This window comes from Panthera onca, chromosome A1 (genome assembly GCF_046562875.1).
Source record: "Panthera onca isolate mPanOnc1 chromosome A1, mPanOnc1 haplotype 2, whole genome shotgun sequence".
NCBI classification, from domain to species: domain Eukaryota; kingdom Metazoa; phylum Chordata; class Mammalia; order Carnivora; family Felidae; genus Panthera; species Panthera onca.
Window position 1 is genome coordinate 57,994,908 of NC_138339.1, and position 15,947 is coordinate 58,010,854.

General features: G+C 37.3%; 1 protein-coding gene across 12 annotated transcripts in view; it reads left to right on the top strand.

The window, feature by feature from the left end:
- The window catches only part of TENM2 (teneurin transmembrane protein 2), a 1,291,685-nt gene that overhangs the window by 619,408 nt on the left and 656,330 nt on the right, over positions 1-15,947 (top strand). For 2 of the 12 annotated variants that reach the window (XM_060634972.3, XM_060634974.3), the window contains exon 1: positions 8,943-9,767. The exons of 9 other annotated variants lie outside the window; for them this stretch is intronic. In XM_060634972.3, the coding sequence (XP_060490955.2) occupies positions 9,722-9,767 (46 nt within the window). In that variant the 5' untranslated portion in view covers positions 8,943-9,721. Of the gene's footprint in view, positions 1-8,942; positions 9,768-11,268; positions 11,436-15,947 lie in introns of those variants that run through there. One more of the 12 variants, XM_060634973.3, reaches the window with a different exon arrangement.

The following is a 15,947-nucleotide window of genomic DNA, read 5'->3' on the forward strand; positions in this document are numbered from 1 at the left end:
TGGGGGTGGCTCCGTTCCAACAAGGCAGGTCCCAATTCACAAGTGCTTCTCATGCCTTTATTTGTATGGTGTTTGCTCATGTCCCATTGGCCAAAGCCAGTCATAAGGGCAATACCAAAGTCATTGTGGGAGAGGACTGCATAAGGATATGGACACACAAAGGTAGGACACATTAGAAGTTCTTAGTGTAGTGATCAGCCCCAGAGGCCAAAAGCAGAAATCACAGAGAGCAATTAGGAAGCTCTACAATAATCCAGAAAAGAAATGATAATGGATAGCGCCAGAGTGATAACATTGGAAGTTTTAAGATTCTGAATATAGTTTGAAGGATAGCCTTATTCTTATTCTCCTAAATCACTACAATAAGGCTATTAAGGTTCCAGGGATTGGTGATGTTCTTATTATGCATGAGATGACATCACAATAAAGTAAATGAGGGCAGGGATAGGATTTTTTATTGCTAATAATTATTCAATGAGTTTTCTGAACAATTTTAAATTTAGTAATTCACTTAGTGCTGTAACTGTACACAGCACCCTGTCAATATCATCATCAGCTAATATTTATTGAGCATCCTCTGAATTCATGGTACTGCACTCACAGCAGCAGAGGTGAACTGCATTAATTCTTTCAGCCAATGCAGGATTATTGAGTGGTTTATTGCCTCAGTCTATTAGTTGTTGCCCCAGCAGCCTCAAGAAAAGCATTCAGCTTCCAGAATGCAGTTCCTTGTTCCCTTGGAGTAGATTTAGCTTTAGTAGAACTTGAATGCATAAGGAAAGTATGCAGAATACTCTGTCTTTATCAGTATGCTAATGATTTTTAGTAATCTTATTATTGGAAACTGGGAGGTATTAGTCCCATTTAATGGATGGAGAAGTAGAGGCAGATAGTGGTTAAATGATTTGGCTAAGGTCACATACTGAGATGGTGACAGATCTGGGATTGAAATACATAACTCTTTTTATTGCATTACACTGCCTCTCAGTGGTGCACGCTGTTCCCATTTCTGTCTCACACCAACACATAGTCATGAAAACTCCACCTTAAAAGATTTAACTGTCATCTGTGTTCTTCCATGGAATATATGACACAGTGTTCTTTGACATCTGCATAGCCTAATCACTGGAAAGTGGTTTGTTTGTTTGTGTTGAATTTTTTTAAGCCCCTTATTAAAGGGGATTTGTCAGCTGTTAAAATCAACACTTTTTTGTGTTAGTTAAATTCTCGTCAGAAGTATGTTGTTGTTTTCAGGGTGCATCTAGAGATTTAGGAACCAGTACATAAAATAAACCATTTAATGGAGATCCCTACTTTCATTTCATTCTGGAAACTGTTATTCAATGGCAATTGTCTTTTGGGTTGATCATTCTGTTGGGGAGAGTTCTACCTTTTTTTAATGAAAAGAGTTAAATTTGGAGCTAAGAAAGACTTTGAGTGGAAGGGGACAGTTTACATGCAGAGTTTGCTTGTAAATCTTGAAAGCGGCACATTAGGTGTCACACACTCTGAGACACACTTAAGTGTGCACCCTCCAGAATGTGTGTTGTAAGTCCATCGAATTACATATTTTAGTGCATATCTCTTCCTAGCAGCTTCCAGAGCTTTTCAGATATTCAGCATCAGAAATTGCACTGTTTTATCCTGGATTTTACAAATAACAACCAGATTATTGTAAAACAGAACTATCTGATAAGTAAGGTTGTGAATTGCTTTTGTGATTGTCATGGGTAAGAGTATTGGAAAAACTGGCAAACAGTGCGGTACACTGGCTACTACGAAAAGAAAGCCTGCAAGAGTGAAAGTGTTTTTCTGATGAATACGTTCAAGGCTGTGATCATCGTGCAACTTCTGGTTGGATGCTTTCAAATGTTCCGTATTGAAAAACATCAGGAACAAGAACCAAATAGTCCACCAAAGCCTGTATTCAACTCAATGGAGAGGAACGTGAATTCTTACTTAGAGTTTCATTGAGGCCAACTCTATTCGGTCTACCATGGGAAGGAGAAGTTTGAGGTTCCCTTTTGATTTTCTTTCCATTTTTACTTTATGATTATGTGGCTGCTACTTTGGTTTTCACTTAAGTGGGGGGGGGGGTGTTCAAATCACTACACAAAAGAGAAATGGAAAACAGACAAGATGACTTCTGTTCAGCAGACAAAATCCAAAATGCCAGAACATGGTAATTAATGTAAGCAATTTTATAAGCAAAATAATTTGTTTTAATTGGCTAAATAAGATATGATATAATTATAATATTCAATAAACTAATTTCAGAAAAGTATATCACAAACCTTTTATCATATTATATACTCACTGCAATTTTGAAAACAGATATGAAAATGAACCTGAATTATCTCTTCTTTACAAGAAGGATACATTAAGGACTTTTGAAATGTTAGGGGTTATGTCTTTTTTTTTTTCTTTCTGAAAAACAGCAATTTATGGACTATTCAAAGATTGAATCCCCAGTGAATGCAGATAGAAACACTATGAGGGTGAAAAATCTTCCTTAAGAAAGCTCCTTTTGTTCAAGAATTAAGGCTTATGAGAGTTAAGGGTCTTCCACAGTGTTCTTTCCCATCATAACTCCCCAAGGAAGGACAAATCTCCCATAATAGATGAGTGTATAATTTAGCTTGGAATGACCCCATCGGTGAGACCCTATGGAGTTAAGAAACCTCTCTAAGGATTAGTTGTTGATGGGTGAACATAAGCTGACTTCAAACTAATGTATAAGTGATTGAGGAAAAATGGTATCCTTCCAAAAGACAGTTGCTAATTCTTCCTATTGTGAGAATCTCATTTTGTTGGAAGGAGTTAATTTTGACACTAATTTGAACACTGGTTGACTTTGAACATGTGCTCAAGTAAATAATGAATAGCCTTTCATACCATTAAGGGGTGGAAAAGGTAAAAAAAAAATTTTGCATTTTTGTCACTACTCTAGCAGTGATCTAACAACAGTTTTCTGAAGGCCAGAGACTGTGTTATAAGCTCTTTCACATAATTTCTTAATGATAGAATTTTTTACCCACGAATACTTTCAAAACAAACACCACACACACATGCACACACACACACGCATGCATGCACTCAATGTACAAGATAGTACTCAAAGAAATACCAATATATATTATATTTTTTAAAAAAGTAAAGACAGTTCCTATAACCTTCAGGAAACTTAAAGTCTATGTGATGAAATAAGAGTGACCTATAGATATTAGAAGAATAACAGTTCACCAACAGTATGAGATATCCAAAGGGAGGGCGAGATTAATTTGGAAAATTGTATGTAATAAAATGTCCCAGGCAATGGGTTCTTTTGAAATTCAAGAAAAGAGCATTTACTATGAGCTAATATAATTTAGAAAGGATTCTTTGAAGATGAGGAATTTTTATATTGAACAAAGGGTAGCATACATTTAACAAAACAAATTGCATGGGAAATAACAGATGGAGATAGCAAAATACAAAATATATTTGGATATATATAAACCAGTTGGGTGGGAATAAAAAAAAATTGCTAGAAATGGATTAGGCAAAATCAGGCGGTGACTTCACTCATTCCTTATCAAATAAATATCTACTAAGCACCCACTGTATGCTAGGCACTGCTCTAGGTCCAAGGAATATAATAGTGAGCAAGAACATATCTGACTATATGAAGTTTGTGTGAATATCAAAAGACTGATACAAGACAATAAGCATTTTATCCCATTGATTATCCTATATGTGGCACGCAGGACATTTCTTAGTTCTTTCTTTTCACTTGTGTACAGACAGGCAGAGATCAAAAAAATAAGTGTGCATGTATATGTGTGCATGTGCACACATATACATGCATACATATCTTTTATGTATGTATATATCTCTATTAATAAACACATTCAACATGTTAAATATTCAGTAACATTGTTTATCACTATGTACATCAAAAAACGTGATATTGGTTGGCTGAATATTTTATGCTATTCCAAGTTGCCTTAGCATTGTGTAGGCTTAGCTAGGAGGAAAACAAATGAGAATATAATTGTTGCATTTATTTAAAAAGAAAGAATTAAGGGTGACTGAACACCTTGAGTATTTGAGTGGTTATTTCTGCTTTTCTGTGTAACCTTAAATAGATGACTTTCAGCTAATAACCTACACTTTTCCATGCGTGGAATGGGTGGTCTGAGGGGCCTATCCTCAAGCAGAATATAAATGCCAAGTATGAGGAACCAAATCAAATTGATGAGTATCACTTTCTTACAGCTTTTTTTGTGGAGGACGTCATTCATTTCTGTCTGCATGCCTCATCCATGTGTAATGTTTATCTGCATGCTTCATTCATATGTAATGTTTATCTTTTCTATTATTTGGTATAATTATGAATTTTTTCATAGAAAGGATGATGAAGCCATTTCCTCAAACAACAGTGTAGCTGAATTTAAATATGGTTAAAAACTTGAATCCCCATGAGCACAGATGATCAAGCAGTCAACAAACATTTACTGACTAGGCAAGCTACTTTGTTTAACATTTATGGGAGATACTAAAGATGCAGAGATGGTTTTAAACATGAGTGTTGCCTTCACACAGTCTATGATCTAAGTGGAAAAAATAGGGCACAAAACTTGAAAACCCAGATAATAAACCAAATACAGTATAGGCTAAATTGTCAATGATCACGTGGATAAAAATACCTAAAAGGTTGAAAGACAAAGGTTTAAATGTTGGCTTTGCCATTTGTTCCTTGCATGACATTGGGTAGTTAATTTTGTGGAACCTCAATTTCTTCTTCTGTAAATTGGTTCTAGTAGCAGCCATTTGGTGGGTTGTCATGAGGTTTAGAAATTAAAGGCAGTGGATACATCTTTGTCATTTAATAAGCACTTATTATTAAATATTCTTTATTGTATAGATGCTGGCTGTATACTAGTTATTATGCTAATGGATTTACATTTATTAGTTAATTAAGTCATCACAATATTTTTCAGATGAGAAGAGTGAAATTGAACAAGGGGAGGGATTTGATAGATGTCCCACAATCAGGAAGCAAATCTCAGGGTCAGGAGTTCAGTCTAGGAACAACTCAAAGCCAAGCTCCCACTTGTACATACAACCTTTCCTGGAGTATTTAAGTAGCTACTATGATTAAAACAATTTCATCACTGTAAATTTCAGAAGGCCAAGAAAGTCTTTGTGTTGGACGTGGAACTTGTCCTTGTTCTGGATAAAGAGATGGATAAAGAGTTTAATGTGTTCTGATCAAAGAGAAGAGAATATTCTAAAGAGAACAAGGAATGGCCTGAGGCTCTGGAAAGGATGTGTATGGTCAGGCTGAGGGAGCCTAATGCTTCTGTGAAGAGGTGATACAATGAATGTTTACACGGATAGGTTGGTGTCAAACCACAGAGGTAATTGAATATGAGGGGGAAAAAAATCTGTACTTTGTCCTCTAAAGAATTGTGAAACTTTGGCCATCTTTTTCTTGTAAATAATATGTATTGAAAATGAGAAAAGATATCAGTTACATATTTTAAGAGGCCAGTAATTAATACTACAATCGCCAACAAGTAATATGATCATTTTATTATCAGCCCGACACACCTCCTTAATTGTTTTTCCTACAATTTTTTTCCTGCACACTCTTTGTTTCTTCAGATGATAATGGATTTCACTATCATTTTTTTTTAACCTTTGGTGGTTTTTAAGCTGATTCCTAAGATAATGAAATAAAACAGACTTTCAATTGACCAATCAATAACTATTGGGAATGGATGTCATTCAGAGTGGCATTTTAAGAAGGTTATTCTGGCTTGTGAAGGATGAATTGGGAGAATAAAAGAAAAGCCTCTTAAAATGGTTGTTTTCAGTAGCTGTGTCAGGACAGTTCAGAGAAGCATCACAACTAATAAACTACTAATAGTAAAGAATTGGTTAGCCAAAGATTAGCTGTTTTATCCATTAGAGCAGATTCAAGGTCATCCCTAGAATAATGTCGCCTTCTTTCGCTTAGATTCCAAGTGCTTTCTTGAGAAGGGGAAAGGCACTGGTGTAACAATTTAGTTTGGTCTTTGGCAGACCTTAGAAGTGTCTGCAGGGGAGGGCGTACTGTGTTTCACCACCCTTCATGTATTGCAAGAGAGAAAAGCATGGAGAAGTGCTACATCATAAGGTTATTACCATAGTCCAGACCAAAGTACCCAGATTTAAAATGTACTAGAAGTCTGGAAATGAAATAATAACTCTAAGACACAGGAGTTGGGTGTGGTGCTATTTGATAGTTATTGATAATTGAATGATGAGAAAGAATGGAAAGAAAGGAGCTCTGGGTGACTCTAAAATGTATACATTTGTATGTGTACAAATGTATACAAATGTATAATACACTTGACACAGGTGAGTAAACTAGGAGAACTACAGCTTGCTTTGAGAAGTGGGATCATGACTTTGGTTATAGAATTTGTTGAGTTTTAAGTGTATTATCCAAGTGGAAAGACCCAGAAGCAGTTTGATTAACTAGAACTTATAAGGAAGGTCAGAGTGGGAAGAAGTCTTCAAGAGTTGGCTATTTTGAGGTGCTACAATATCATCTATCTTAGCTATTAAAAAAATCTCAGAGCTCCTGGGTGGCTCAGTGATTTAAGCGCCCAATTCTTGGTTTTGGTTCAGGTCATGAATTCACAGTTTGTGGGTTTGAGCCCCGCTTTTGGTTCTGCGCTGGCAGTGTGGAACTTTCTTGGGATTCTCTCTCCCTCCTTCTGTCTCTGCCCCTCCCCTGCTCAGGCGTTCTCTCTCTCTCTCTCTCTCTCTCTCTCTCTCTCTCAGAATAAAGAAACTTAAAAAAAATATATCTTAGGAGGATTTCCTAATAGGAGGTAACATTTATGAAGCACTCGCTATGTGATAGGAACAGAACTCACAACAGCACATGTATTATTTATTCCCAGTGACAGCCCCATGAAGCAGGTATCATCATTACACCCATTTTAAGATAAAACAGCCACAGAAAGGCAAAATAACTTGGTCAAGGTCACACAGCAAGCAGGTGGTGGAACTGGGATTCAATCCCAGGCAACCTGGTTCCAAAAACTGAGCATTTAACAACTATATACTCACAGTGTAAACACATGAGCATAAAGCTGTCCCATGGGGAGATGTCTCGTAAAAAGTCATATTCTATTAAGAAATAATAACATGATTTGGGCCACCTTTGGCACCCTGTATAGCCCCCTCAACTCAAGATATCTTAAGAATAAATTACCTATATCCAACTGCAAGTGATGTCTACTCAGGGTACCTACCTCCTCACCAAGGAAATGGTAAAATAAACAACACTGACAGCCATTTATAGCTTTAAAAAAAAATCTTTTCGTCACCTTGATTTGTTTTTATCTTTCCTTGACTACGTCTTTCTGATCCTATTCGATAAGCCGGGGGCCCCTCCCTGCTTTTATTACACTGAAATAGTTGTATTCTTGTAACAGAGTCTTTATTTTTATTGGCAGAAAATTCTCAGTCTGCTTACTCCCTTGTATAAAGTTAATTTTAACTATAGAACCTGTATCAATAATGTCATTTAAAGGAGGCTGCTTCCAATACACTGTGCAATGTCTGCAGAGAATTTTGGATTTACCAGGGCACCACTTCCCTAGTGACTCGCTGGCCCTGCAGCTTTCTTTCCCTGCTACATCTGAGCATTCTCTGTTCTCTGGCCAGCTGCCTTCTGTTCAGCCCCTGTGTGTTCTCCATTCTCTGCTCTGCCTTAATGATAAGTAGGGCTTCATCTTGATCGCTTTGCAGGGAGGGAGGGGGGGGATTGTTACTTCTGTATTTGGGCCCAAGCTAAAAACATACCCTCCGATTGGCAAACCACAAAAACTATAACACTTCGAGTTTAATAAGATCAAGCAGTCCCTTTTTTGATACAACACCGTGGCCGGGGTGGAGAAAGGCCTTTTTCCTGGACCAGCTCTCTCTCTGTATCTGGTGGCTTACACAGGATCTTCAAAATATGAGTAGCCTAGAGTCCTTGGGTATGCTGGTGGGATACACAACAGTTGAAGTGAAATGACTGAGTGGGTTTTTATTTTTAGTTTTTCCAAAATAATAACTGTTATAAGTAGTACACATGGGATTTATTTTCCATTATTAGAATTGCTTAATATCAAAAATCTGGTCAGTCAAAAGCTTGGGTGTTTCCTCTTCCTGCTGGCTTACTACCACACTAGCTCAGGTTACTATGGAAAGCAAGCAGTTATTTTCACCAATAACTTACACCAAACACTTGACCTTGGAATCCGTAATTTACATCCTTATAAAAGAGGTCACTTAGGGAATTTAACTGTGTAATCCTAGCCCCCATGTGGCAGATGACGAGTAGAAATGGAACAAAGCTGGTGAAACACCATTTGAAACAATTTGATGTAGGAAATCATTTCTTTTCGACTTTATTTTTAAAATGGAACCTACTTTAAAATGGTACGGGAAGGCAGAAGGATGCAGTAAAAGTCTATGGAAATAGTGACTCGAAAACTCTGTTCCAGGACTCAAGAAGGCAAGCCTGTTGTCACATTTGGAGGGAAACCAGAAAGAATTTAGGCTTTCACTTTCCTAATAGCCTCTTTTCCAACACCTTTCCTTCAAACATCTCGCCCTCCTTTCTATTTTGCCTTTATTAATAAAACTAATAGAGAGAAACCACCTTTCAAACTTTAACCAGGCAACATAGCTTTTGCAAGTGCTAATATTTTTGGTGTGGGCTTTTTCTTTTAAAGACAATTATCAAGACGAAGCATTTGTTTCTTCTTTTGTTTACCCATGGCAGTTTGTCAGCAGTTATGATAAGTAGAGTTCCATCTGCCAGTAAAACTACGTTGCAAATTGCCATAGAAATTAGCAGCTTTCATTTTTGACTACATAAATAAATATGTGAAATAAATTGCACATAAATGCATCCTAAAAATCACAGGTACACCGCACAGTTAAATACCAATCAGACAAAACCAGAGACACATTGCGATTATCTCAGTTTTCAAACCTGGAGGATACACGAATGTGTTTCTAAATGAGAGAGGCAGGGTATCATGCTCGCTGAGATAAAAACAGAAGCCGCCAGACACTGCACTGTGGCTTTATTCTCAGAATCCTTTGCCTGAAACCCGCTCTGTCTTTTCTCCGTGTTCGCTCCCTCTCTCTGTCTGTCTCTTTCTCTGTGTGTGTCTTTCTCCTTCTCTCCCTCTCTCTGCCTTCTTTCCCTCTCTCCCTCTCTCCCTCTCTCCTCACTGGCTTTTCCCTCGTTCATTGTTCTCTCTCTCCTCCTGCCTTTGATGCACATACGTTGTCACATTCCATTGACTCTCTCCTCTTCTCTGTTCTTACACTCAAGCCTAGCGGTGCTTCCGCCAGGCAGCGGCAGCCTCTCCTGCGAGTTTTAGTCATGTGTGCAGCTCAGTTTGATCGAGCGTTCCTTTTCTGCCTTTTCACTCTTACAAAAGATTAAAAGGTGGCGTCACATTGCTCCCCTGTTCCTTCCCGCAGGAGGGACTTAAAAGGGACAACAAAAACTAATCACTTTCAATAAGCATTTTCTTGCTAGGGAAAAGGAAAAAAAAAAAAGAAAAGAAAAGAAAGAAAAGAAAGAAAGAAAGGGAGAGGAAAAAAAAAAAAAGGCAGGGGGGTGGATTTAGCGGTGTAATTGGAGACCGGTGGTGAGGATTGGGGCGAGCTAGAGATGTTGCACGCTGCTAACAAGGGAAGGAAGCCTTCAGCTGAGACAGGTAAGAGCGCCCATCGGAGGGTTTGACCGAGTGGCTTAGTTAAATCTCTGTTTTCACCGTTTTGTAATTGAGAAAGGCATCTGCAGCAGAAGCTGATTTTTCAGTCGGCTTCCTTTTGTTTAACATAGAAAGTACCTGTATTAATTTTGATGAATTAGAGCATGCAGCAAATTCAATTGAAAATAGATTTGTATAGTAAATGCATTTATACTGAATGATTTCTCCTCCGTTTTATTTAAGGAGAGAGACGACAAAGATGATTTTGATCAGAATAGCACTTTGCATTATGTTAAATTCTAAACAGCTAACGGGGAAAAATAATAATCCAATTGATCCTGTTTTTGAACTCCGGGACTTAAACCCTGAGAGGGAGCTGGCATTTGAAATTTTTCTTCTAACTGAACTTCTGATGTGTTATAATAATTTTTCACTGGAGGTTTAAGCAAGGGTAGAGTTTATTTAAGTCTAGTTGTTGGGGTGTGTTTCGTTTGGATCTTGTCAGGCTGTATCTCCTTAACCTGTGTCAGGTTGATGTTTCATAAATGGAGATTAAGTGTTGTCCCAAATGAAATATGAAGTTAAAACATCAGGTTAGGGCATGTTTTAGAAAAGGATCCAGTAAATAATTAGGATAACTGAATTATGACAGTTTGAAGTGGGAGTTAACTCTGGAGGTGCTGTTTGGTGAGCCTTCCTGGATTTTAAGCAGCTCAATAATGAAGGGGGCTAATTATCAGGTGCAAGTTGGAACTTTGCATTAGGACCCTAAATATAGAATACATGTGGACTTTCGCTGTAGGTGGCTTTTAGGAAGCTGTCCCTTTTGTGTGCTGTGAATGAGAGTTGTGGATTATATTTGATGGCATTTCTCCTTTAAAGAGCTTTGGGATGAAGCTTAAAAGGTTCACATCTATTTTAACATTGAACAAACACAAAATGCAATATACTGTAGCCTCCCGGTACCTGATTTTTATTACTGCTGCTGTTTTAAGGTTTTGATAATTTATTTTTAACCTCAATCTTCGTTGATTTTGTGTTCATTGCCTTTGCTACTAAAATTTATTGTTGGCATTTATGAACTGAGATTTGGGAATGCAAACAAAAAAAAAAAAAAGCAAGAGGAAAAAAACTAATTAGCCAGAGTTTTTATTTAAGGATAATAGAAATCCAAATTATATCCAGGTATTTAACCTAGGATGTTACCTAAAATATTTGAGTTAATTTTTTAGATAATTTTTTGGGGATGGGAAAATCTGAATATTAAAAGTCTGAAATTCTGTTAAATGCCTCTCCGGAATGAGATATAGAAAGGTGACTTTAATGCCTACACAAGGTTTGGTCCTAGAAGGAGCTGCTAAACTGTGGCATTGTTGAAGCCAGCAACCATGAATGAGAGGATATTGTATGTATGTATTTTGTGATAAGATTTTTTTTTCTTCCTGAGTTTTCAAACTGGACTTGCTCCTCAGCACCTTACTTTGGCATGTCTTGTGTTTGCCAGACCATCTAATGGCATTTTGTGGGTGCAGCACGTGAATCCAATTTTACGAGTACACATCAGGAGCTGCTGAATTTTGGGGAGTGGAGACCAAACAGACGATGGGTCTCATCAGACTTCATCACGGAGAGATAGTCAACAGAAGTTCTGAAGGAAGACCCCTCATACAGGTGTGGGGAAACTTCATTTTTCCATCATGGTGAAAAGAGCAGAGAAAGATGTGGCGAGGGGAAAAAGAAACTGCTGTAGCATGTTTGATGGAGTCATGCTGGTGGTAGCATAGTGAGTTTTTAAAATCACATCACCTGTACCTTTCTTTTTTCAACTTAAGAAACTTTGCAGAATCTTGAAGTAGTTCCTCTCAAATTCAGTCCATGTCTCGACATAGCTTTCTCTCATAAAATCTTTTCTCTGACTCCCGCTTTACCAACAACTATTCAGTGTTACGCTGTCACTGATGATGATGATTGTTTCCTAAATAAGTGGCAAGTGTTGAGAAGATGGGCCCGGAGAAATATGTTGTCTGCATCATCTATGTGTTTTAATTTTGTTTATGAAAATGACTTCTTCAAGGTGAGGAGATGATAAATTTGAAGTTGTAGCTTGGCTGTCTGTGCCCGTGAACCACTGCCCTTCTGCCTTTTCAGTAGAGGTAAAGTGGGCAGAAACAATTCAGTTGTAAACTGGATGGTAGTTCAGCATGAACTTTTTAAGCAGATGGTAACCAAAACTATCCTTACTCAAACTATCTGATTCATATAAATAGCATTTTTCTGACTTTTCCAGTAGATGTTGCTGGAGAGCAAAGAAAAGATCATTTTTTACAGGAAAAAAAGAAATGCAGTAGACTTATAAAAGCCAACGAAAAAGAGTCTTCTCCTCAAACTCCGCTGATAGCATTTTGCATAATTTGCTAATTAATGAATAATATTGAATCATTACCTTTTATGATGTTCTATAGAAAGCTATTAAAACTTGAGTTGGATTTTAAAATTATGAGATTGTTCTCTTTAGTCCCTATATATAATGTCTGTTTGCTGTTTTCCGTTTTTAAAAAATCAAGTTAACTGCACATTACTATTCAGAACATTTCATCCCTGAATGCTAAAACCCTTTAACATGCAAATATGATGTCAGAGGAAGAACTGAAATAGAATACTCTGAGAAGAGTAATGATCAAACGCATTATAAAAATATGCACCAGTTGCCAACATGTAATGAAATATTAAGAAATTAAAAGCATGCAACCTCTAAAGTAATAGAATTTCATTGCTCTGAGACTGTTTTCCCCCTGAATATTAAGTGCTTAATAGATCTATCCGTAAAAAAACAATCAAAAACCTACATGGTTTGTCACTGAAGTTCTTTCATTATATGATTTTGAAAAATTAGTCCAATAGGATTTTCCTTAGCCTAACAAATGTAATTAACATTGGATATTGAGTGCCAGATTTCCAAAGCAAAAGCCAGAAAACTGGATGGAGGAAACAGGAATGCAGAGAGCAAACATCAGCACTACAAGCTGAGGGGACCCTACTCTGCTGGTAATCACTTTGATAAAATGACAAAGATGTCCCAGAGGAGCCTGGGATTCTAGTACCCAGAGAGGAACAGATGCGATTTCAGGCAGCCAGTGACCTCTATCTGTGGGAATATTTATTTTTGGAAATGTTCAATTAACCAATTGCAATGATCAAAGAGAAGTGTGTGTGTGTGTGTGTGTGTGTGTGTGTGTGTGTGTATACTTTGTGTATGTGTGTAAATGTATATGTATAGACATATATATATATATATATATATATATGTCTATACATACATTTTCCCCCAAGGCAAGAGGAGCCTTGGAGACTACAAAAGCACATTCAGATAGGACAGGGGTACAACCTGTGTGGTGAAGCTTCAGTGTTTCTTACCCTCAGTCCGAGCTCTTTTCTGGTGGATTTTTCTTTTACATTGAAGCCCTTCTTTGTCAGTTTTCATTCCTGAGGTATGAAATGCTCCAGAGGATGTTTTGATTTAACATGCATTCATTTCTCTTTTTTGGGAGAAAAAGAGCTTATATTTAGAAGGCATGGGTGTCCACTACTCCTATTTTATAATTAGCACTGTAAGTCCACTGGGTAGGAATAAGGAATGGTCCTTTTTTTTTTTTTTTTTTTTTTTTTTTGGTTATTTTGCTTTGATTCAAATACATTTTTGTGCTTGACACATAGTGGTTATTTATTTTATTTTTTTTATTTTTTGTACTTAAATAAGAAAATCTTTAAAATTCGATGGGAGATTTTCTTTTTCTGGTTTGTTTGCTGTTCACTTTTGGTGTTCTGTTTTCATTATAGCTGTCAAGCACTGACTATGCCCAAAGCACCCTGAGTTAAATGTCCCACGTAGTACCTCTAACAACAACAACAACAACAACAACAACAACAAATGTCTGTCTTTTCAGTGAGAACCTTAGGAAGACAAAAGATGTGAACCATACCTGGAGAATTGCCTAGTGAGTTAAAGTGTGCTCAGTTCTAACTCCTTCCTTAAGAGAACAGAACAGAAAAGGTCACTGCAGGTTGAGGGGATACTGAGGGTGGTAGACTTTGAAATAGGAGTGAAAGGTGAAAATACAAAATAATCCTGATGAGCAAAGTGAGGGGTCAGGTGGGACAGAACACCAAAAAGAATGAGTAATGGCAATATGATAGAGAGCCCTGAATGGCAGGTCAAGGTATTTAATAGCCACTCAAAAGATGGGATCTGAAAGCTTCTAAAGGAATTCCTTTGGAAAAAGGAATGGAGAAAGAGTGGAATAGTGGGTCCATACTACACCCCTGCCCACCCCACAGATGCCAAAATGCCTATCCTATTGTGGCTGAGGAAGCTATTGTCACTAGTGAGATATTGCCTTACTTTTTAGGAGCATTGTTGAAAAAATAGTGAGAACCCTTTGTCTAGAGGCCAGAAACCAGTGACTTCTCTATTGCATTAGCCTAGACCAAGGTGGTAAGGTTGAGAAACAATGTTGAGGGGAGGGAGAGTGGTTCTGAGAAATGCCTCCCTATTGTAATTATTGCAATTTCTTGTATGTACTATAGATGTCAATGGCCTCATTAGGCAGGGATTTTGTGTATATGCATTTGTTTTCATAAGAAAAACCTCCACTATTTGTCAGAGATGTGACCTGTAAGTTAGAAGGTGTGATATTCTCTGCATACTATCTGTATATAATCAATTAATGTTATGTTCACCTCCTGTTTTCTGACATTGATTAGGATGGATTTTTATGATCTTTAAGGGTTTTCATCTCTCTGAGAAGGGTTTTCATCTTTCTGAGAAGGTATATACTTCATTTTTTTTTGAAATTAATTACCTCTCTGAATTGTCTGTGTGTCAGTCACTTCCTATAAACCCTGACTAACTTACCTTAAACTCTTAGATGTATAGTGTATTTGACTGACAAACTCAGCTGTGGAGACTCCCCTAACTATATAATGAAAGTGTGTATGTTAACATACAAGATGTTTTCTTCCATCCAGTCAACTTCATAATGAAAAGGAGCAGAAATAATTATTAGCACAGTTAAGTAAGAGAAGTGCCACCCTTTTCCTCAGAAATTGATTTAACCAGCCTATTCAGGTGAACAGGGTTACCAACATCACCTTGGAACCAAGCTATAGATGATTGCTTCGCCTTGTCCTCCAACCACTTTAATCTAATTTGTTCCATTTACTTCTCTAAGCTTTTTATCTTCCCACCATTTTAATACCATCAGAGATGGGGGCTGCCCATGACATTCACACTTGACATTATCAAACACAAAAGGCATCACTCATGCACTTGACTGCATTACAATGCAAGGGAAAAAAATAGATCCCAAAGGCTTAGAAATTATTGTTTCGTACCTTGAATGTAGCTGTTTGTTTTTTGTTGTTGTTGTTTTTCTGTTTCCACCAGTCTGCCTCATTTGACTGTTTTTGCTTTTGTGTGTTTTCAAAGAGTTCTGAAAACCCTAGAAAAATCAGCACTCATAATCTATAACACACACACCCTTATGTTCACTAATGGAAATTTACAACTCTATTATTAAGTGTTATTTGCTAGGCATCAACCACATTTTGATGCAGTACCGAAGTTGAGCCTTGCGTTTGAGCTGTTTTTTCACCTGTTGACTTCAGTTCTTCTGATAGACAGCTGTGGACAAGCCTTTTCCCAACTCACACATCTGTGGTTATTGCAGTAACTCCATTATTGCTGTGTAGACCAAAAATCTATTGAATCTATAGCAGTCCTATTTTTGTTTACCCATGAAATCTTTGTGTGTGTGTTAGGATTGGGGAGGGATTCTTAAAGTTAATATAAATTTATTTGTACTTCCCTTTTCTTACTATTCTGAACCTTCTATTCAAAGACAATTGCCTCCTTGCACCTCATATGCGTGACAACATTTGTGAGTTGGTCAAATAGTGTTATCAGGTTGCAGTGAATTGCTTCAGTAGTATTACATCATGCATCGGGATTGCGTGCGCTGTAAAGCTCTGTAAAACAGCCAGCTACATGGTATCCTACAGGTTTAATATAGTTCTGCAGCCTTGTACTTGGGAAGGATTTCTGTAATTGGAGACAATCTAGCAAGGAGAACTTTTTAAGCCATTGGAGGCCAAAATACAAGTTTTTGAGAAATGTGACTTTATAGG